This window comes from Planococcus citri, chromosome 3 (genome assembly GCF_950023065.1).
Source record: "Planococcus citri chromosome 3, ihPlaCitr1.1, whole genome shotgun sequence".
Classification (NCBI taxonomy): domain Eukaryota; kingdom Metazoa; phylum Arthropoda; class Insecta; order Hemiptera; family Pseudococcidae; genus Planococcus; species Planococcus citri.
Genome location: NC_088679.1, coordinates 62969124 through 62991836, shown reverse-complemented (window position 1 = coordinate 62991836; position 22713 = coordinate 62969124). Strand labels below are relative to the sequence as shown.

Genomic DNA, 22713 nt, shown 5'->3' with positions numbered 1-22713 from the left:
TATGAAAGTATGTACAGTCAAGGGAGGGATGAAGGGTTGAGGTGTCTGTTGTTTTGAAAGTTCGTATCCAATAATGACAAGGCGGAGGGAGGGGGTAAAACGTCTTGGTATTTAAGTAAGTAGTGTCCAAAAAATATGCAAAAAAATACACCTAAGAAAATAATTTTGACCTCAAGGAGCTCATTTGAAGAGATTTCGAGCTCGTCGTCGAAATTTTTGAAAAATTTTTCAGATAAAAAATAGTTGAAATATGAAATTTTGTGAACTGGGGGGATTTTTTGGGATTCACAATGAATTGAGACAAGAAGAGGGGTTTGAAATGTTTCAAAATGTGAGCAACCAGTACATTTTTTTATTCCGGTGACTTTTTCAGCTGTAAAAAAATTGAGCAGTGCTCTAAAAATGTTTTAAAAAATTCAGAGCAATTGAACGACGACTTTTCCCTGCCCATTCCAAAAGTCGCATGCCTCCAATCAGGATATTTAGTTCTTCAATTTATATTAAAATAGAGATCCTAAAATTTGGCGAACTGGTACGTAGAATCTTTCAAAGCTGGTCTACTTACATATAAATTTTGGCAAAACAAAACTATTAACCAATTCAAAAAATAACTAACTTATACCTTACGATTGATGGTCAAAAACAATAGAAGGTGAAAAAGAAAATATTTATCTAGGACAACAGGTAAACATAGGAGGTTTTAATGAAGGGAGGGAGATTCAAAGAAGAATAGCACTATCATGGAATAAATTTTGGTCATTAAAACACATCTTCAAGGGACCCTTTACAGAAAACCAAAAAAGTATGATCTTTAACTCATGTATTGAACCAGTTATGACTTATGGAGCACAAACGTGGGCAGTTGATAAAAAATCTTTAAACAGAATTCGGACCACACAAAATCGAATGGAACGATCTATTTTTAACTTAAAATTGAGGGATAGGGTAAAGTTGAAATTTAATAAATCCAGACTAAAATACAATAAAGATTTGGCCAAAGAGGTCAGAAAGAAAAAATGGAAATGGGCGGGCCATGTTGCAAGGAGCAGCTCACTGAGATGGACCAATCGGGTGACCTTTTGGCAGATGTATGGGAAAAGAAATCAGAGCAGGCAGAAAATGAGATGGAGAGACGACATATGCAAACTTCATCAACACAGCCAGCCATTTCCACAGAATAGCTGAGAACAGAAGAGAATGGATACGGTTGGGGGAGGCCTATGCTCTTACTTAGGGCCATGGCAGTGTTATAATTTATGATTGTTAATACTGCTGTAAAATAAAGGCTATTATTATCCAATAATGACGAGGCGGGGGAGGGGGTATAACGTCTTGGTATTTAAGTAGTGTCCAAAAAATATGCAAAAAAATACACCTAATAAAGTAATTTTGACCTCAAGGAGCTCATTTGAAGAGATTTCGAGCTCGTCGTCGAAATTTTTGAAAATTTTTTCAGATAAAAAATAGTTGAAATATGAAATTTGGTGAACTTGGGGGGATTTTTTGGGATTCACGATGAATTGAGACAAGAGGAGGGGTTTGAAATGTTTCAAAATGTGAGCAACCAGTACATTTTTTTATTCCGGTGACTTTTTCAGCTGTAAAAAAATTGAGCAGTGCTCTAAAAATGTTTTAAAAAATTCAGAGCAATTGAACGACGACTTTTCCCTGCCCATTCCAAAAGTCGCATGCCTCCAATCAGGATATTCAGTACTTCAATTCATTCTATTCAATCAAAGATCTTGAAATTTGGAGAACTGCCGTACTTGAACTTTTTGAGGTGTTCGGCTCTGATTTGACAGCGTTTGCGATGTTTGGAATGAGCAGCTGCACGGTCTGAAATCCCCATTAACCAAAATTTCAGCAACCAAATTTCAAAATTGACCATTTTCGGCGATTTATGCTTCTTTTTTTAAAAAAATGTGTACTGAATAATGATTCTGTAAACATGATGGAAATCAGTTTCGAAATTGATAGTATCTCCCCCCCCCCAAAGAATCTAAATTTCACAATTTCGAACCATTTTGAAGCTCTCAGTGCGATTTTCGTTTTCTCCAGAATTTTGAAATTTCTCCAAAAAGCTTGGAAATCAATTTGGTCAGCTAAAAAATCAAGTTGTGACTTATCCTCGATTCTTTTAGAAGATTTATCTATATTTGAGCTGACTTTCAGGCGGACACCTCAAGTGCGTTTTTTTTTTTTTTTTTTTTTTACCAGCATCTAAGTTGTATTTTCATAATAATTAATGGTGATCGTAATCATTTTAATTTAGTTTTTAAATTCTTTTTACTGCCTTTCAAATCGTTTTTGTCTTATTTAGGTAGGTATAGGTAGCTACTAGATAGTTAGGTACCTAATTTGCAGTATTTTTGGTGATTTTGGGGTACTTTAGAAGATTTTGAACGTGTTTGTATCTTTTTTTTTTACGATTCTAACAATGTTTGCAATATTTCAAACAATGTTTCTCATTATTCTTACAACCTGCGCAAAAATTCAAAATTTTTGTGCCTCTTTCAGTCTATATTCCAATTTTGAAGAGCAATAATATTCATTTTTATGGAACTCAAAACGCATCTTCGCCACCCTTATAGTAAGTACCTACATAAATTGCCAAAATATCTCCAATTAAACCTCTCCTCCCTTCTTCTCCACCTTGAGAACGCGATAAACCGGTCTTTTATTTTTCGTATTGCCTATAATATTCTAAAATTATAAGAATTCATTAGCTGAAATTTGAGTCTAAAGCTGAATCTCATCTTCGTTCAAATTACTCGTACAATTCCGGCCCTGCTTGTTTGTTTATGTACAATTGTACATTTACTGCACAATATATCCGTATTACTCTATTTCTTTTTTTCTTTTTTTTTTGCCTCATTCGTGTAAAAAAAAAAGTACCCATTGAATGAAACCACGGCGGGTATCCAACATGTATATAGGGAAAAAATAACACCGAATACACAACTCTGGCGAATCCGTTGTTGATGGCGGTGGCGAGGAAATCCGTTGGATTATTTTAACGTCAGTTCACGCAGCCGAGAAATAAAATGCCACCGTTAAAAATATATCAAACTATATCAACTTTATGTGAAATTGAATTTACAAACAATACTGAGAAAATATTAAACTCGTTTATATTTTCCTTTATGTGTTTCAATTTACCATTCTCCTTCTCTCTCTCTCACTCTCCTACTTGTATAGCCAACTAGTCCAGTATATTAGAGAGGAAGAGAAAGAGAAAGAAAGAAAAAAAACCGTAGCTGGAAGCAAAGTAAAATACACAAACATGGATTCTCGTCGTCTTATTCTATGTGACTATACCGCGAGCTTAATAATATATTATAAGGTTGCAATGTTCCATTTAATTTCTTTTATTGTAAATCAAAAAAAGGAGAAAAAAAGCGTCATTCGTTATAATTACCAACTTTATTGGGGCGTTCCTGCGAGAAGAAAACTTTATCACATTGTCCGCCTTTTTCGTCACAGGCCGGAAAATTATTTGAGACTATGTCGTCGTCGTCATCATCATCATCGACTCGTCGTCGGCTTCTTGGTGTGTTGCTCGTGCATCTTATAACTTATACATTTAGATTGCATTACACCATACGTAATATTATGATGGAGAAGAATAGACGACGACGACGACGAAATATAAAAAAGCTATCATAACCCCAAGCTATATAAATCAGCATGAGGGCAGCATTAAAAGACAAAAAGCAAAAACACATGGATTAGAATTCAAGCGAGAATAAATAACGCTATAACAATAGCGAAGAAATTAAAATGAAAATGGGGGATAGAGAAAGAGACACGACGATATAAATGGACAACGTAAACGATAAAATATATACCATACCCGAACCCATACTCAGGAGTCACCCTCTCTCTCTCTCTCCCTTTCCTGGCCTATAAAAGCTCTCGCAAAAGAGGGAAAAATCGCTCACACGTATTACATACTTACATATAAGAAACCTTCAAAAAATCCTATTCCACCAATCGGATTGTCTGTCCTACCCTGTCTAGTGTCTATGCTTTTGAAAACAACAACAAAATACGAGAAAATCAGACGGTAAGGGGTAAACCCTCTTACGTTTATTACGGCAGCAAAATAAAACGTAAATATCTATAAAAATGCTAAGGAAGGGAGAGAAAAAAATACTTAAATGATGGATAAAACGGCGCCAAAAACGCTTCCAAGATGACTTGTGTGCTCGACCACGTTAAAACCTCTGACGTAACTCGAAATGCTTTCCAGATTGTCATCATTTTCCAATAAACAGATTTACATCTCAACTTTCGCCTAGGTTTGCTTGGTTTTAATCAAGGTATTTTACGTCTATTTTTTTTACTCAAATTTACGTCCTGAGGGGAGGCAAAGTTCGAAATTTTCAAACTTACCGTTTCGGTAAGTACCAAGAGATCTTTGTTTTCTTTTCCTGAATTCAAATCTGTTAGAAGTCGTTTTTGACGAAAACACGAAAAATATCTTGGAAGAGGGGGGGGGGGGGGGAGACTTGAAAAATTTTGTAATCTTCACACGGAGAATATGACACAAAAAAAATGTTGTACCTCCTAAATTTGAATTTTGAGGATAATTTTTCAAAAAGTGAAACTAATTCGTTAACATTTTCCGAAATAAGAATTGAGGAGGCTTTGAGGAGCCGACTCTAAAAAACGAATATGCCTTCAAACTTTTATTTAAATGGAGGATAGATGGATAGAAGGGGGATTGAGTTACATATCGACATATGTATGTGTTTGAACTTTCTACTCACAAATTTGATATTATTTTGGTAGATAATGTAACAGGTGAACACCCTCCTCTCCTCCTGAGGAGATAAGAGAGCACAATTTGAATATAAATGAAACAAAGTCAACTGGATAGTTCCAGAAAAACTCAATTATTTTTTTGAAAAAATATTAATCAATAACACAAAGACGCACAATGACAACAAACGATCGACATAGGTATTTTCATTCGACTCTAATCTATTTATATAAATACCTACGGTTATTTACTTGCTGGAATCCCAATAAAATATGGACGGAAAAAGAATAAGTATGTGGATTACAAAATAAACGAATTTTATTCCGGGTATAATTGATACGAAAAACTACAAAAATTTTGTAGTTTTTCGTATCAATTATAGCCGGAATAAAATTCGTTTATTTTGTAATCCACGTATTCTTTTTCCATCCGCATTTTAAATTTCAGTGGGTCTTCCAAAAATAACATCTCGACGTTCCTAAGTTTGTGTTAATTTGGGATAGAAACAGGAAACTCCTGCAGGTACTCAGATACGTTGAGCTTGACTGAAATATATTTTTCGGGTAGGTTCGGTTGTTTAGAGATTGGAATTCCAGCAAGTATACCTATAGGTGACCAGTGATCATCCATGTAAATGATATGCTACGGATGAGGAAATTTAAAAGCGGATCCTTGATTTTTAATGTTCGGAAAATACATGCATCTAATTTATTCTACTTCAACTCCAGGACTCTTGTTGTTGAATTCTGAAAAATTGTAATTTTGAACGCATTAGTTACGTTTTTGATAGACGCATGCAAATACATCGTAAGACTGACTCACATACCCTATAGATCTTACACTCTTCGGTCATTTGATCCAATTCATTCATTTTTTTTCAACATTGTTCGTCGATGACGCATTGGAACTTCTAAAAAAAGTAAATTTCATAAAAATATAGGTACGTGATTTAGGTATCTACTTGATTAAAATAATTCGATTTTTTTAATTGAAAAACAAGAAGTGTTACCTCCTAGCATAACTTCCTTCAAATATTCATAGTCTTCCTTCAAAGATTTAACCATTTGTTGCAGTTTTTCGACATCATTCGGTAGCTAAGGTAAAATTAAAATTGTTTCATTATACAATTTTAAAATTCACTAACTTAGGTATTTTTGTTACACCTTCACCTGCATTTTTTCCCCGAAGGATACATATTTGCGAAAAAAGAAGAAGACAGATATCTACTTATTCCATAATCATCAAAAATACTTCAGTTAGTAGATTCGCTTCAAGATTTTAACAAAACTTTTGAAAAATTGAAAATTTCAATTAAATCTTCAGCAGATTATTTTCATCTCAATAATAAAATGAATTCCATTTCAAAATGGTAGATACCTAGACCTACGTAGGTAATAAAACTGTAAAATTATAAATCGTCTAAAACATTTTAATAACAATTACCTCTTCCTCATCGTCATAGCTCGTCATACATACACATTTTGAAAAAATTACGAAAAAAGTGTAAATACTGAGAAAACTTTTGAACAATTTCATTATTTTACACAAATGTTTTAAAAAGCTTGTTACTTGATGGATCAAACTTCAATTCTTCGACTTATAAGTGGTTAGAAGCGGACAAATTTCGCCACTTTTATCGATAAAACAGATAGGTAAGATACAGAAGATTCAATCGCTATGATTATGAAAATACTTAGCATTCCATTCTAAGGCCGATTTTATCATTAATTTTGATCAGCATATGGACGAGGGGACGAACATTGCGATCCTAATCAAAAATTATCAAAAAATTAACGATATGAAATACTTCTTCAGCTCATTACCTTTTTTTGAATTTATTCAAAGAAATAGACCGTAAAAGTTTTCTTAGTACCCCATTTTTATTTTTTTGATAATTTTTTTAAAATGTACGTTTGTTTACTACTTTAGTAAGGTATCGTTCGAAAAAAAAGTGCAGGTGAAGGTGTAACAAAACCCCTATTGAATTTTAAAATTGTAATGAAACAATTTTAATTTTACTTTAGTTACTGACAGATGTCGAAAAACCGAAACAAATACATAATTCGAAAACAATCAGAATACATTAAAATATTTGAACAAAGTTGTATGTACTAGGAGGTAAATCTTCTTGTTTTTCAATTACTTACATACAAAGATCGTATTATTTTAATCAAGTAGATAAATCACTTACCTATTTTTATGAAATTTACTTTTTTTAGAAGTTCCAATACGTCATCGACGAACAATGTTGAAAAAAAATACTTACACAAAACCGATGAGATTCCTCAGTGTTCCTCCAACTCCTCCCCTTATATTTTGAAAAAAGCTCAAAAATTATGAAATTGTGGTTTGACATGTCGATTTCTACTGAAGTAAGGTTGCTAAGGTCGAATTTCTGAGTGATTTTTTTCGATTCATTTCGACCTTCAGAATTTTTCCAGCTCATATTTAAAAAAATGCGAGGGATTGAGAGAAAAACTAATCAGACAAACATCTTCTTTTTTTTCCAAAAAATTGATTTTCGTGGTGGAAATGATCATGCTGAAATTTTTTTATTCCCTTCGTAACACGCTAATTTTTATTTGAGCTCACAGCCATTCTTGAGGCAAAAGAGCTCCCAATTTTGATCAAAATCTCTCACCTCCCCTCTCACAAAAAAATTGAAAATGTAGTAGTGGAATGTCGTTTATTGGTGATTTCAAGACGTTTAGTTCAAATATTGATTTCTTTTGCAATTTGACTCCTCTCAACCCTCCTGCTCTCCTCCTTCATTTCCCCGAAATGTGGTCAAAATATTGGAAATAATCGTTCAATGCTGCGTTATCTTGGTTTTCGGGGGCTTCAAGTTCGAATATCTTGTCAGTTTTTGGGCTTCTCGTTAACAACCTATTTTTCAGATTGAATCTCGACCTCCTCTCTCCCTTACGATACAGAAACCCCTACTTTTTATCACATTCTGAAAAAAAAATTAAAGAGGGAGTGGCATATCAACTACAATTAATTTCAAAACGTCGAATTCAAATATTGGCCTGGTTTTTCGATCCAACCTCTTTGAATCTTCGTCTTCCTCTCTCCATGTGACTTTCAAAATACCAGAAAATGCCATTTAAACTGCCGTTTGTCACGTTTTCATGGGCACCGAATACGATTTTCTTCTTCATTTTGGATACGAATCACCCTCCTCACCTCCCGAGGACGTGAGAGAGCACAATTTAAATATATGTGTTAATTAAACCAAGTCAACTAGTTCTAAAAAAACTCAATTATTTTATTAAAATACTTACATAAGAAACACGCAGTAAAAAATATTAATCAATAACACAAAGACGCATAATAACAACAAACGATATCAATGTCCTAAATTTAAGAAATCTCAATTCAGAAATCATTTCGACACAACGATTCTTCGGCAGAATTTCCAATAAATGACAAATCTTCGAGGATAGTGGATGAAGGTACATATTTTCATTCGGCTCTAACCTATTTATATAAATACCCTTTATGGTCACTTACTCGCTGGAATCCCAATAAAATATGGACGGAAAAATAATACTTGGACTATAAAATAAATTAATTTTAAGCTAGCTATGAATGTACCCTATCCCAATTTTACACTATTTAATTTTCGCTTTGTTTCGAAGTACATACTTTATACGTATTCAAAATAGAGTGAAAATTAAATGTATAAATGTAAGATATATTTTGGTGAAATATATCTCACATTTACATTTAATTTTCACTCTATTTTGAATACTTATAAAGTATGTACTTCGAAACGAAGCGAAAATTAAGTGTAAAATTTGGATACGTTTTGTAGCGTACCGTACCAATTATATCCGGCATAAAATTCGTTTATTTTGAAATCGACATATTCTTTTTCAGTGGGAATTTCAAATATCGGGAGAGTTCCAACAGTTAAATCCCGACGTTCATCAATTTGTACTAACTGGGATAGTAACAGGAAACTCCTGTAGTCAGCTACGTTGAGTTTGACAGAAATATATCTTTCTGTTAAGTTCGGTTGCTTAGAAATCGGAATGCCGGCCAGAAGATGCCCAGATTTGGAAATGACATAGAACGGATGAGGAAATTTAAAAGTAGATCCTTGATTTTTGGTATTCGGAAAATACATGTATCGAATTTGCTCCACTTCAACTCCAGTACTTCTGTTGTTGAATTCTGAAAAATTGTAATTTTGAACGCATTCATTAGGTACGTCTTTCATAGACGCACATGCAAATACGTCGGTCGCAAGACTGAATCACATACCCTAGATCTTACCCTCTTCAGTCATATTATCCATTTCCTTCATTTTATTAAACACTGTTCGTCGATGAGGTACTGGAATTTCTAAAAAAAAAAGAGTAAATTTCATAAAAATAGGAAAGTGATTTATCTATACCTACTTGATTAAAATGTATGTAATTCGATTTTTGTAATTGAAAAACAAGAAACTTTACCTCCTAGTACAACTTCGTTCAAATATTTAATGTCTTCTGATTGTTTCCGAATTATTTGTTGCAGTTCTTTGACATCAGTCGGTAGCTGAAGTAAAATTAAAATTATAAAACTGTAAAATTATAAAATAATCGTCTAAAACATTTTTATAACAATTACCTCTTCCTCATCGTCATAGATCGTCATACGTGCACATTTTAAAAAAATTACGAAAAAAATGGAAATACTGAGAAAACTTTTAAACAATTTCATTATAACGCGATGGTATTATTTTACACTGATGTTTTAAAAAGCCGATTACAATTGATGGATCAAACTTCAATTCTGCGACTTGTAAGTAGTTTGAAGCGGGCAAATTTCGCCACTTTTATCAAAACCGATAAGATACAGAATATTCAGTCGCTACGATTATGAAAATGCCCAGCATTCCATTCTAAGGCAGATTTTATCATTAATTTTAATCCGCACGTGGACTATAATATGAAAATACCACTTCAGCTCATTACTTCTTTAAATTTATTCAAAGAAATCAATTATTTCACAACAATTGGGCTCATTTTTAAAAATTGGCATCCTCCTCTTTGGGTTCATTTTGCTGTAAAATTGATATCAAATTCGTGCTTAGGAGACTCGAAAACATATTATTTCGATACGTTGCACAACAATTGGACCCGTTTTAAAATTTGGCCTCTCCTCGTCCAGGCTCATTCTGCATAATCGCCAAAAATTATATCAAATTCGTGCTCAAGGGGCTCAAAAACATCTACATATTTTGAATTTCGTGCAATAATTAAAGGAGCGTACACATGATCCAATATATTTGACAAACTCGATTTGTCAAATCAAATTGAATTTAATCAAGGGTCATTCCATGCCAAATCGGCGGATTTTTGCACGAGGGGTCTTCGATTTTTTTCAAAATCAGATCATTTGTAGAGGTCATCAAACGATGACGAATGACGCGAACCGGACATTTTTTCAATTTTTTTTGACGGAGCTGTGGCGCTTCAAAGTTCTCCAAAATGGCCGAAAATGGAAAATTTCAGTTGCAAATTGCTCCGGTTGTACGTGGTATAGAATTTTGAACTTTTTTTCAAATTGTAGTACTTTGAGAGGGTAATCGACGAGTGATGTCAAAATCAGTGTTGCCACTTTCAAAAACCTAAAAAAATCGATTTTAAAACTTATAATTTAAATATAACCACGATCTCGGCGAGTAAAAATTCTGAAAAAATTCTCAGTTTTAGTCCTTTTTATGTAGAATAACATATCAAAAAATTAGACTGGCATCTTTCTTCATTTTCGAGAAAAAAAAATTACAAGTTTTACAATTGCTGCAAAAGTACCATCCGAAACCTAAAAAATGAAAATTTTTGCATTTTTGAAATATTTTACCAATGTGTAGACGATAATGTGAAAAAAATCCCCCTCCCTCCAATTTGTCGACAAATTGACGAAAAATGCATTAATTTCACTCTTGAAATGAAAATTTATAGCACGAAAAATGTCAATTCGTTGACAAATGGGGGGAGGGGGATTTTTTTCACATTATCGTCTACACATTGGTAAAATATTTCAAAAATGCAAAAATTTTCATTTTTTAGGTTTTGGATGGTACTTTTGCAGCAATTGTAAAACTTGTAATTTTTTTTTCTCGAAAATGAAGAAAGATGCCAGTCTAATTTTTTGATATGTTATTCTACATAAAAAGGACTAAAACTGAGAATTTTTTCAGAATTTTTACTCGCCGAGATCGTGGTTATATTTAAATTATAAGTTTTAAAATCGATTTTTTTAGGTTTTTGAAAGTGGCAACACTGATTTTGACATCACTCGTCGATTACCCTCTCAAAGTACTACAATTTGAAAAAAAGTTCAAAATTCTATACCACGTACAACCGGAGCAATTTGCAACTGAAATTTTCCATTTTCGGCCATTTTGGAGAACTTTGAAGCGCCACAGCTCCGTCAAAAAAAATCGAAAAAATGTCCGGTTTGCGTCATTCGTCATCGTTTGATGACCTCTACAAATGATCTGATTTTGAAAAAAATCGAAGACCCCTCGTGCAAAAATCCGCCGATTTGGCATGGAATGACCCCAAACATATTCGGTTGTGTGGACGCTCTGATGATGTCTTTCTCAAATTTTTAACGTTTTGTTGATCGGAGACACCATAGACAAAACTCTGAAAATAATTCTGAAAATATAAATAATTTCTATGTTCAGAATTGGTGTCATCGATCAACAAAACGTTGAAAATTTGAAAAAAAAAACTTAGATTATCAGAGCGTTTACATGATCTAATATATTTGACTTTCCATGCAATCAAATATAATATATTTTGATAAATTTTATATATTGGATCGTGTGTACCAGGCTTAAGACCATTTTGAAATTTGGCCCTTTCTTTCTTCGAGGCCCTTTTTGCTTAAATCGCCAAAATGATATCACATTCGTGTTCAGCAGGCTTAATAACATGTATTTTGATATTTCGTACAACAATTAAACCCATTTTCAAACTTGGCCCCCTCCTATTTGATGCTCCTTTTGCTTCAATCACCATCAATAACACAATTGAAGCGACATTATTTAAAAACAAATACATAATACAAGTGAAACGTATTGCAAGGGCAAACCCTCTTACGTTTATTACGGCAGCAAAATAAAACGTAAATATCCATAAAAATCCTAAGGCAGGGAGAGAAAAAAAATACTTAAATGATGGATAAAACGGCGCCAAAAACGCTTCCAAGATGACTCGTGTGCTCGACCACGTTAAAACCTCTGTCGAAACTCGAAATGCTTCCCGATTGTCATCATTTTCCAATAAACAGATTTACATCTCACAACTTTCGCCTGGGTTTTGCTTAGTGAAAAAAAAAACTTAACTTTAACGCTGTTTTAATCAAGGTATTTTACGTTTATTTTTTTAAACTCAAATTTACGTCCTCGTGTAAGTTTTTTGCTCGTTCAAAAGAGGGATTTTTTTTCGCCTTTATACTTGTTTAACTAAAAAAACACACACAGCACATACTATAATCAACGAGTAAAAGTCATTATATAACCCTTAAAAAATATTTCAGCCTTTTTCACCATACTTCCTGCCTTTCTCGATGTATAGTCTTGCGTATACATGGTGACCTTTTTTTTCCCTCTCCTATTCTGATATAACTTTGATGCTCAATTTAAACTCCATAAAAAGTATTCCTTTTATCGATTCCAAAAAACACCGAAAACTTTACCTACTGTACTCTTTCTGCAGTATACCTACTATAAGTAAGTATGTATCAAATAAATTATCATTTTTTAACACCGCCGCCAATGCTGCCACCCGGCACCCTTTTTTCATCCGATAACTTTTTACGGTGTAGTTTTCTCCTCTTCGCATTCAAAAGAGCGGACTGATTCGACGCATCATTGTAATGCGAACCATTCGGCGGAATTTGTTTCCCTTCTTTTGAAAAGTGCGTTAATTTGTTTCTAATTTCAGTAGCGTAAATTTTACGCCAACTTTTCCAATTAATTCGAGTAGGTATACCTACGTAAGAGATAGTTAGATACTTCTTGGGCCAAAAAAAAATTCACCCTTTTGTAACCTTTATTCTGGTATCTAGTTCTGCAGACCACAATGCATCGTATAGTGAAAGGAAATTCGCCAAGAAGCACGTCTGTCTTGTGGATAGGAGATGAAGTGCAGGTAAATTTGTCGAGTTGGTTCTTCTACATGTTGTATGGGGATTCAATTCAGCGAGTTTAAAATTTTCGTGTTATTTTCCTGCGAGGATGCCACCTTGAACTTAACTTTACACGAAGCCTCAAGTAGATTTTCGAAATTGAAATTTCTTGAAAAGTTTAGAAAAAAGTACGTATAAACACGAATGGTGTTTATTGGTAACTCATTTGACCGATTTATGCAGATCAGTTTTTCTAAATTGGAATCTGCCAGTTCAAGATCGTGTGTTTCTCTTTCTCCAGCGATTTCATAAATTTAAAATTTGAAAAATTCACTGTGCCCATGTCGTTTGACGAAAAAGTTGAAAAATACAGCTGTCATTCAAGTCTGTCGAAACGAACTTAGCACTTGACTTTTTGAAAATCTGGAACTTCCAGAATGCGAGTGAAGGCTCCAGAACGATTTGAAATCACTTTCAATAAATTTTGACTTTCCAACTTCATTTGAGAAAATTTTGTGGAAATTTCAATTCTTAAAAATCTGCCGAAGGCTCCAGAATTCTGGAGGTCAAAAGTGGGGTACCCACCATATTTTGGCTTGTTTGATGAATTTGGTAAAATTTTGATTTTTTTCTCATTTTTGGCCCAGTTTTGATTTTTAAAAATTCTTCAAAATCGATAAAAGCACTTGCACCTGAAATGTTGTCCGGAGATGCATTTTTGCATAATCTCTTCTAGCTTTGTCTGGTTCCAAAAATTTTCTGCTCGTGGAGACGCCTGCCTCTTTTCTTTGTCGGTTCATTTATTTTTTCATTAATTTTTTCATTTTATTCAATTTTTTGGGGTGGAAAATAGCTTTGGGGTCTTGAAAGAAAGGGAATTTTTTTGCTGAGATTTACGACATTATAGAAATTTAAATTATTTGGAAAAGTAAGAGGGTAAGGGTTTACAAAACTGACGATTTCCCAATAAAAATTGAGAAGAGTTTATTCAATTATTTTTTTTAACAGCTAATGACTTCGGTGATCGTTGTTGTACTCGTAATTGTCTTATCGAGCACAAATGTATTGAAAATATTGATAATTCACGAATTTTTGCTATCACTGCGTGGAAAATCACGAGTTGCTGTATATTTTTGTTCCATTAGTTGGCTGGGGAATTTTTTTTTCACTTTTCTGTCAAAATAAATTATGAAAATATGTATTTTTAAAATGAGTAAAACAATTTTTTTTAAATTTTTAACAGTAGGTCTATTCTAGCTGAAAATGGCAATAAAAATTCCATTGCAATTTTTTGATATTTTATTCCATACCTCAAGACCTATAACTGATCGTGAGAATTGTTTTAAATTTTCAACTCGCTGACTTCATACTTTTATTCTTTTTAATTGTATTTTTTGGGGTTTTGAAAGCGGTAACACTGATTTTGTCATCTTCCAAAAAATCCTCTTTTTTAAAAAAATTTCAGTCATTTTCTGCAAAAAAAAAAAAAAAAATGAAAAGAATTGATAAATTGACGAGATGAAGTCTCAACAGGCAGAAAATTTTAAAACCAGTCGAAACTACGAGTAGGTAAATCAAATGAGCACGCAAAAATACATCACAAGTCAATATTTCGGGCACTAAAGTGTATTTTTCATTTTTTGGAGAATTTTTGAAATTTGGATAAAGGGTCAAAAATGGGAAAAAATTCAAAATTTTGGCAAATTAAGCTAGAAAGCTGAAATCTGATATGGATCCTATTTACGACCTCCTGGATCGATTAAACACGCTTTCGAACCGTTTTGGGTAGACTTGGAGCCTCCAGTGGCTTTTGCAATGTTGAAATTTCCATAAAATTGTACCCAATCGAGTTGAAAAGCTAAAATTAACGTTATACCCTGATTTTTAACATGCTCAGTTGATTGGAGGTGACTTTAAGCCATACTGGAGCCTCCAGTCATATTTTGAAAATTCCTGATTTGTTCCTATACAAAAACTGTTTGAATCAACTCTCTGAATTCGTTTTCACAAAAGTTATTACCACTCGTTCATTCCATTTTCCGAACTGCTGCGTGTATTGCGAAGCTGGCCATTTTAATGTGCTATACGAGGGTAAAGTTTCTTCTACTCTTGGTTTTCACTCCTGCAACATACGTTTGTATATCTTTGAGTTGCTTTATGGCAGATAATCGTCGATGAATTTCCACAGACGCGAAATGATTAGTGTTGGCGACATGTTTGGGGAAGTGCTGAGTTGATTTTACCGATATCCATGCTTACCATTATATAGGGGGACCCTTTGTCTAATCTATTTGCCCTTTTGAAAACGGCCTGCCAATTGATAAATCAACAGTTGCGGTGGTAAATAATGTTGTAATGCATTTGGAGCGCGAAAAAGCCGTTATTGTATCGATTTCTGTAAATACCCCCTTTTTATAGAGATTTTTTCACTCCGTAATGGAGTAATTTTGCACCCAAATGGCAAATACTCGAATTGCCAGGGCTATAGCTTAACTAACGCGTAAGTTATATAGCACCGAAACGTAAACTGCGTTGCATCCTATTGCAAAAAAAAACTTATTAACCTGAGCGATCAGCGAAATCCATTTTGAAATATTAATACGTGAAAATGCACGTAGACGTACGTAGTATGTTGATTCGGCGGTTAATATTCTCTTTTTTTTCTTTTTGGCACTTTTGTTATATGACAATGTAAACCCACGCCCCTGAGTAATTTATAACGTGTAGCCTTGCCCCATTAACATAATACGACGTGTAGGGCGAAAACGAAAACGAAAAAAATCTATTCGGTGTCGATAACTAATATTTATGGCGTATTTAAGGATGGGTTACGATGCCGGGTGAAAGTTCGAGTAGGATCGGGTGCTTTATACGATCCATACTTAAGTTTTATTGTATTTCGGGCGCCTACTTCAGTAGGATTTTATGAATCATTCTAAACATGGCAAAATATACGACTGTGTTTTAATTTACTATCTTTTGTTGTCTGTTCTAGGTAAGTGGAAAGAAATACCCGAGGACTATGTGACTTAAGATTTATCGAATTCGAATGGCTCGCTTATATGTATACGAGTACCTACTATTGCCAGTGCAAGCTGCGGCTCGACTGCCGGATATGCATGAAATCGTCGAACTGTGAGTGAATTGGGTACTATTGTGTGGGGATCAACGTCGACAAGAGTACCATCTTTTAAGAAGTGAAAATGGGAATTTAACAGATTCTCTTCAACGTGTGTGTACACAGTATAGGTTTAGGTACATTGGTTTATCGAATGTGCGCGAATGGTATCTTTATAATCCAATTAAATAAAGCTACTTTGGATATCAATTGAAGCAAAAGTGGCGTAGATTTGCCTTTGATGCTAACGAATTCATAAACACCAACACCGCAATTGATTGATGTAGAGAACTGTAAAGGTATTTTGGCGGTTCAGCCGTTTCAAGTGATTTATGCCAGTTCATGTTATGGAATTGATTGTTTTGCAAGACTTTTGAAGTGCTTTGGAAAGTATTGCGAAAAGTGGTGTATTCATTTGAAGAATTGGTTAAATATTTCGATATAGAAACCATGCAATGTTTCTGTCTATCTAGTGTAGAAATTTGCAAAAAAAAAAAGTCGAGATTTAATCAAAAGCTGACAGATGAAAGAAAAAAATAGATTTGATTTTTAAATCGTCTAAAGTTGTAAAAATGTCATTTGAAAAACAGTGCAAAATTCAACGTTGCCAACCGCAGCAAAAAAACTATACAAATTTTTTACGGTTTTTTGTAAGGGGAAGGGGGGGGAGGGAAGGGACAAATTCTGATTTTGTTGAATGAAATGGTGAGTTTTTGTAGTAAAGTAAAAGATGAAATTACAATTTTTCATTTTTTTAAAATCTAAATTTTTGTTTTTTGAATTTTTGGAAGGTTCAATTAAAGCTTTTTAAAAATTTCAATCCCAAGAAAAAAAACACTCAAGACCGACTTTTCTTCGAATACAAATCTTTTACGAATAAATTGGGTCACTTTTTTTGAAACATTTGTATAGGAATTGATCTGTTTAAAATCGAATCGAATCATTCACAACCGATTGGCGATTGAACAAATTGATTTATCTCTAGGTGAATCACTCGCGAACGAATTGATTCGTATAAGTGATTCGTTCGCGAACAAATCAATTCATTTACTCAATTTTTGATGAATCATTCGCGAACGAATTGAATTTTTTAGTGAACCATTTGCGAACAAATCGATTCATTTACTTAATTTTTGGTGAATCATTCGCGAACGAATTGATTCGTTCAAGTGATTCGTCCGCGAACGAATTGAATAATTTTTGGTGAATCATTCGCGAACGAATTGATTCGTATAAGTGGTTCGTTCGCGAACTAATCAATTCATTTACTCAATTTTTGGTGAATTATTCGCGAACGAATTGATTCCTTCAAGTGATTCGTTCGCGAACGAATTGATTCCTTCAAGTGATTCGTTCGCGAACGAATTGAATTTTTTAGTGAACCATTTGTGATCGAATCGATTCATTTACTTAATTTTTGGTGAATCATTCGCGAACGAATTGATTCGTATAAGTGATTCGTTCGCGAACAAATTTATTCATTTACTGAATTTTTTAGTGAATTATTTGCGAACGAATTGATTCGTACAAGTGATTCGTTCGCGAACGAATCGATTCATTTACTCAATTTTTGGTGAATCATTCGCGAACGAATTGATTCCTTCAAGTGATTCGTTCGCAAACGAATTGAATTTTTTAGTGAACCATTTGCGAACGAATCGATTCATTTACTTAATTTTTGGTGAATCATTCGCGAACGAATTGATTCGTATAAGTGATTCGTTCGCGAACAAATTTATTCATTTACTAAATTTTTTAGTGAATTATTTGCGAACGAATTGATTCGTACAAGTGATTCGTTCGCGAACGAATCGATTCATTTACTCAATTTTTGGTGAATCATTCGCGAACGAATTGATTCCTTCAAGTGATTCGTTCGCAAACGAATTGAATTTTTTAGTGAACCATTTGCGAACGAATCGATTCATTTACTTAATTTTTGGTGAATCATTCGCGAACGAATTGATTCGTATAAGTGATTCGTTCGCGAACAAATTTATTCATTTACTGAATTTTTAGTGAACCATTTGCGAACGAATTGATTCGTTCAAGTGATTCGTTCGCAAACGAATTGAATTTTTTAGTGAACCATTTGCGAACGAATTGATTCGTATAAGTGATTCGTTCGCGAACGAATTGATTCATTCACTGAATTTTTTAGTGTATCATTTGCGAACGAATTGAATAATTTTTGGTGAATCATACGTGAACGAATTGATTCGTACAATTGATTCGTTCGCGAACGAATCGATTCATTTACTCAATTTTTGGTGAATAATTCACGAACGAATTGAATAATTTTTGGCGAATCATTCGCGAACGAATTGATTCATAAATTGAAGAATTGATGATTTCATTCACGAATGGTTCTTTCAAAAAATTAATCAATTCGTTCATCCAGGATTCCCTTAAATGAATTAATACTCTCACGAACAATTCACTGAGAACTGAATCAATTCATATATATATACCTATACAATTCGTTTGAAAACAGATCCACTTGTTTGTGAAGGATTCGTTAGGATTGTTGAAGGCTTTGTGAGATTTCAATTTTCAAGTTTCATCGAAATCGGTTCAGCCTTTTTCTAGGCAATGAGTTTTGAGAAATTTTGAAAAAAATTTTGTGTCTCGATAAACTTGGAAACTTTGAACTTTTTGAAACATGATGATGATGACGAAATGTCCGGCTGGTAGCCTATAGTGGTGAAATTTTAAATTTCATCAAAATCGGTTCGAAGGTTCCTGAGAAATTAAATTTCAAAATATGAATTAAACCACCGCTCAAAAACCTCCTTACCTGACGTCAAATTAGGTCTAAATTCATTCATTTACACAACTTTTCTCGTATCCACCCAAAACCATACAGGCAGTAGGGGAGGGTTCATAGACCAAGGTGTTTATAGAGTTAGAAAAACGGCGCAACACGCGCTTTTGCATGTTTCAACTTCACCACTCAACAAGCCGGCTCGCAATTGGCCGCGAATTGAAGAAGTCCATGCGTCCACCTTGTTAAAAGATCTACGACCATTGATAATGGCTAACGATGTGGACAAAAGTAGTAATTTATGAAAGCCGTTTACATGATATCAGCGGATCTAATTTCGGGCTCGGTTATGCCTTTTTTTCCCCTCCCTTCTCTCATACCCTGTCCCGTTTCTTCGGCGTGTCGCGGTCGCCATCGTCGTCGTTTCCTCGATCGAGAAATCTAGATTAGGAAAAGCGAATTTTCGCAGTCACCTCCCTATTTTCGTTATATTTTCTCCGCCAGTCGTCGCCTTTTCCTTATGAGATTATTATCGAAAGTAAATAAACAATTTATTTATGTCGTGTGTATGACGAAACCATAGCCATTCTGAATACCAGCCCCTTGTTCCCTCCTTCAGCTTCTTATATATACAGCTCTGGTAACAATATACACTCGTGTAATCAACGAGTGCTGGTTATTTTTTTTTTTAAGAAGCTGAAAAAAAATAATACACGTACGATACGTAGTAAAATATAAAAATGAAAAAGAAAATCAACCCTTTTATAATACGACATTATTTTTTAAAAACCTCTTGTACTTGTACTCGGGGGTTTGAAATTAAACCTACGACGAAAAAAAAACAACAACACTGAGAAGGCGGGGCAGGGGTTCTGTTTGCTGGTCGTCGGCAGCACGAAAACGTACACTTTTTCGAATTAATTTCGCATTCTTGCATACGAATTTGAAACTCCCCCTGGTCCCCCTTTTTGAGGGCTAGCTTATCTCGGGTAATAATTTTAAATATTCATTTAAATTAATAATTTTCGCTAATTTACGACATTTTCCTTCTATATTCGTTGGCCCTTTTTGCTGCTCTAGGTACCTTATTAAAAAAAAAAAAATGAACAACTTTGATGTCGTACATCGTGGCAGGTAATATTGACGTGCCCTTGTTTTTATTTCTCCTTCGCCACCCCCTGCACTCTGCAGCCCTTCTGTATTCAGCTGTATTACGCGTATATATCGCTTATATACGTGCAGCTAATGAATGTATATTTCGAATTGAAAAGCTCCCGTATATATACTTTGACGTTAATATAATAGCGCCATTACGTCGAACACCAGCCAATCGGTTTCTCGAGTCAGAGAAAGCTTCGCGGAATTATAATAATTTTACGCCACGAATGAACCTCATCGTCGTTGTCATAAACACCTCGTGTACTCGTATATAGGAAAATGATGCCAAAGAGAGGAGGCGATGCGACAGCACAGCGACAGCGACATTTCAAAATCCTCGGGTATTTTCTACTAAGTACCCTCGCAGCCCCATCCATCCTCCTGGCCCCCTGCCCATCCGCTGATGCGAATGATTGAAAATATTTCGTATACGTTTCTTGCTTACTTTGGATAGGTAAAGTATTCACCATCACCAACTATAGTCGTACTTTTGTACAGCAACGACAACGACGACGTATAAATTTTCTCGTCGCGCATTTCGATAATTGTAAATCGTCTAAGTGAAAATTTCGCCCCCTCGACCCGTCTCACAATCTCCGGCGATAATTCATTTCACCGATACAATGAAATACGACGCTCGGCGAGTAAACGTAATGCGATATGAAAAATTTAATATTCTTAAAATGAACGCAGAACACCTCCTCTGTCTGTTCGTATCCCTGCTCTTATTTGTATAGCACCTTGTCCATCTGTCTTATATGCTGTACGCATTCTATACCTATTTGATATTATGTATGTATTTTATGCCTATATACGCAGAAAGCTATGGTATACACATTTATATGGCAAAAAATGAAAAAGAAAAACAACCTAAAGGAATACATTACGTCATATCAATCGATACACATACTCATATTCATATATGAATATACCTATAATAATGAAATCCGTTTCGGCGAATAATTTTTCACCATTCATTCTTTAATATTACGGTGAGATTTTCGAATATGTAAATTCTTCGCAGTATAAGCGCGAAATTTCACCTTCGTCTCTCTCTGAATACCTATATACGAAGGCGACGACGATGAGTATTTTATACATTCTCACTGTCGGAAGATTCGTATAAAAATATTTCCAATATACCTACACCTATCTATCTATCTCTATAACCATTCCATAGATATAGGTCTACACATCGACGATGAAGGCAACACTGTTCGAAACGTGAGCAAAATAACACCCAGGCTAACAAATCAACAGTTTTTAAATATCGTCGTTTTGTCATCGTATAGGTAGTCGTCGAATCAAAATTACATTTCCTCTATATCATCTCTCACGTTTACATAAAAAAATATACTGAAAAAATGGAATATTTTTCGAGTAAAAAATTTATATATGTTTGGAATATTTCAGTTTTTATTTCTCTCTATACTTCTCCGCCACCCTTCGTCGTTTCCCCTTTTTTACAACACCTCCTACACTCTTTTACTCGTACACTTTCCCACCGCATATGAATGCTGCAGAACAGATGTGACAAGGAAGAGTGAGAGAGAGAGAGAGGTTACGAAAATGAAATAAAAATATAAAAATTCTATCCGTACAAGTGAAAAATTGTGCAAATTGCCATATCGAGCCAGCGTTTTTCAATTTAGCGAGACAATGCCAATTTTATAGAAATTTATTATCTCTTCATCCCTTCGTCGCGTCGTCGTCGCTGTACCCCCCTGTGTATAAATTTCCCTGTCCGATAAATACGTACAAATACCACGATGATGTTTTGCGTTTGCAGTATCAGCACGTAAAACGTTTTCATTATATTATGTATTTTTAAACGACCACCGCATAAACTACATCCCCTCCCCTCTTCCCTTTTTCCTACTGCTTGTATTTCCAAGTTTGTAACTTATTGTTCAAAAATTGTATAACGAACGCGAGAACAAATGCTACATAATTAGACGATTCTGTTCGACATTTTGTACGGTTTGTGTTCCTAGTTCCCCTTTCCCCTGTACACTCCCCGATGTTCTAGTTTCTTTGATGGAATTATCTATGTCGAGTCGTCGAATCATATTATAAGCTTTTTTCTTCAAATTTTTCAAGTATTTTGTATCAAATACATACGCTTTATAAACAAGATACTTACATAATGATGAGGATATTGAAATTATACGAATTTCTATAACCTTAATTTTATTGACATTGAAATTGGATGGGTGGATATTTTAGATGAAAATGAGTACAAAAATTTTTTAATTCGATTCTCCGATAGTGTTTTTTTTATCTTCGTTTTGCGAACGATTTCCTCGTTAGACAATCTAGGAAAATTTCAAAATTTTGTTTTGTATCACTGAAAATAACTGAAGGATACAAGGAAAGAAACCAGATGAGTCGAAAATATTCAATAATGAGGTCGGGGTCGAATTAAATTCACACAGAGGTGCAGAAAAATGTGATGCGATCTGGGATAGGGTACCCAAAGTCGGAAATTTTTTTTTCGTTTTTATTGTGTCATTTGAAAGCTTAAAATGTCAGCTTTTTTTTAAAAAAAAGATATTAAGTCTAGCCCTTTTTGCGGCTGAGCAATGAACAGTTGAAGTTTCTGCTTTAAAAAAGAAAATTTTGAGAAAATCAAAGTTTAAAGTTTTTCCTTCAAAATTTTGAAAAAAATTATTTTCTCGACTTCTACTGCACTAAATTGGCTGAAATTTTGATATGATACTTCAAAATTATAGACAATCAAATTTTAAAAATTGTGTCAACATTTGTTGACTATTT

The 22713-nt window shown here is 34.1% G+C and overlaps 2 protein-coding genes and 1 long non-coding RNA gene across 4 annotated transcripts in view; 1 reads left to right on the top strand and 2 right to left on the bottom strand.

Annotated features, from left to right (window-relative positions):
- Positions 1-22713, top strand: part of ed (echinoid) — a 271443-nt gene that overhangs the window by 81443 nt on the left and 167287 nt on the right. The window lies entirely within an intron of this gene.
- LOC135840730 (uncharacterized) lies at positions 5136-6449 on the bottom strand. The gene is made up of 4 exons (XR_010557778.1): positions 6209-6449; positions 5775-5859; positions 5592-5675; positions 5136-5511 (listed from the first exon to the last, which is right to left on the bottom strand). It is a non-coding gene; the product is annotated as an uncharacterized LOC135840730 (long non-coding RNA).
- On the bottom strand, positions 8029-9596 carry LOC135841890 (uncharacterized). 2 transcript variants are annotated; one of them, XR_010558015.1, is made up of 4 exons: positions 9383-9587; positions 9226-9310; positions 9035-9115; positions 8029-8944 (listed from the first exon to the last, which is right to left on the bottom strand). XR_010558015.1 is itself a non-coding variant. In XM_065359102.1 (4 exons), the coding sequence occupies exons 1-4, from the start codon at positions 9473-9475 to the stop codon at positions 8553-8555; spliced, it is 639 nt and encodes a 212-aa protein (XP_065215174.1). In that variant the 5' UTR covers positions 9476-9596; the 3' UTR covers positions 8029-8552. The 2 variants fall into 2 exon arrangements, 1 of the variants encoding a protein (XP_065215174.1); XM_065359102.1 differs by having other exon boundaries at positions 9047-9115; positions 9383-9596.

Excerpts from the sequence above, each read along its gene's own strand:
- LOC135841890 (XM_065359102.1), bottom strand. The coding sequence starts at position 9,475 with ATGAAATTGTTTAAAAGTTTTCTCAGTATTTCCATTTTTTTCGTAATT. Across the intron at positions 9,116-9,225 it reads GAACGAAGTTGTACTAGGAG|AAATTCCAGTACCTCATCGA; the intron begins GTAAAGTTTCTT and ends TTTTTTTTTTAG. Across the intron at positions 8,945-9,046 it reads GGATAATATGACTGAAGAGG|AATTCAACAACAGAAGTACT; the intron begins GTAAGATCTAGG and ends ACAATTTTTCAG.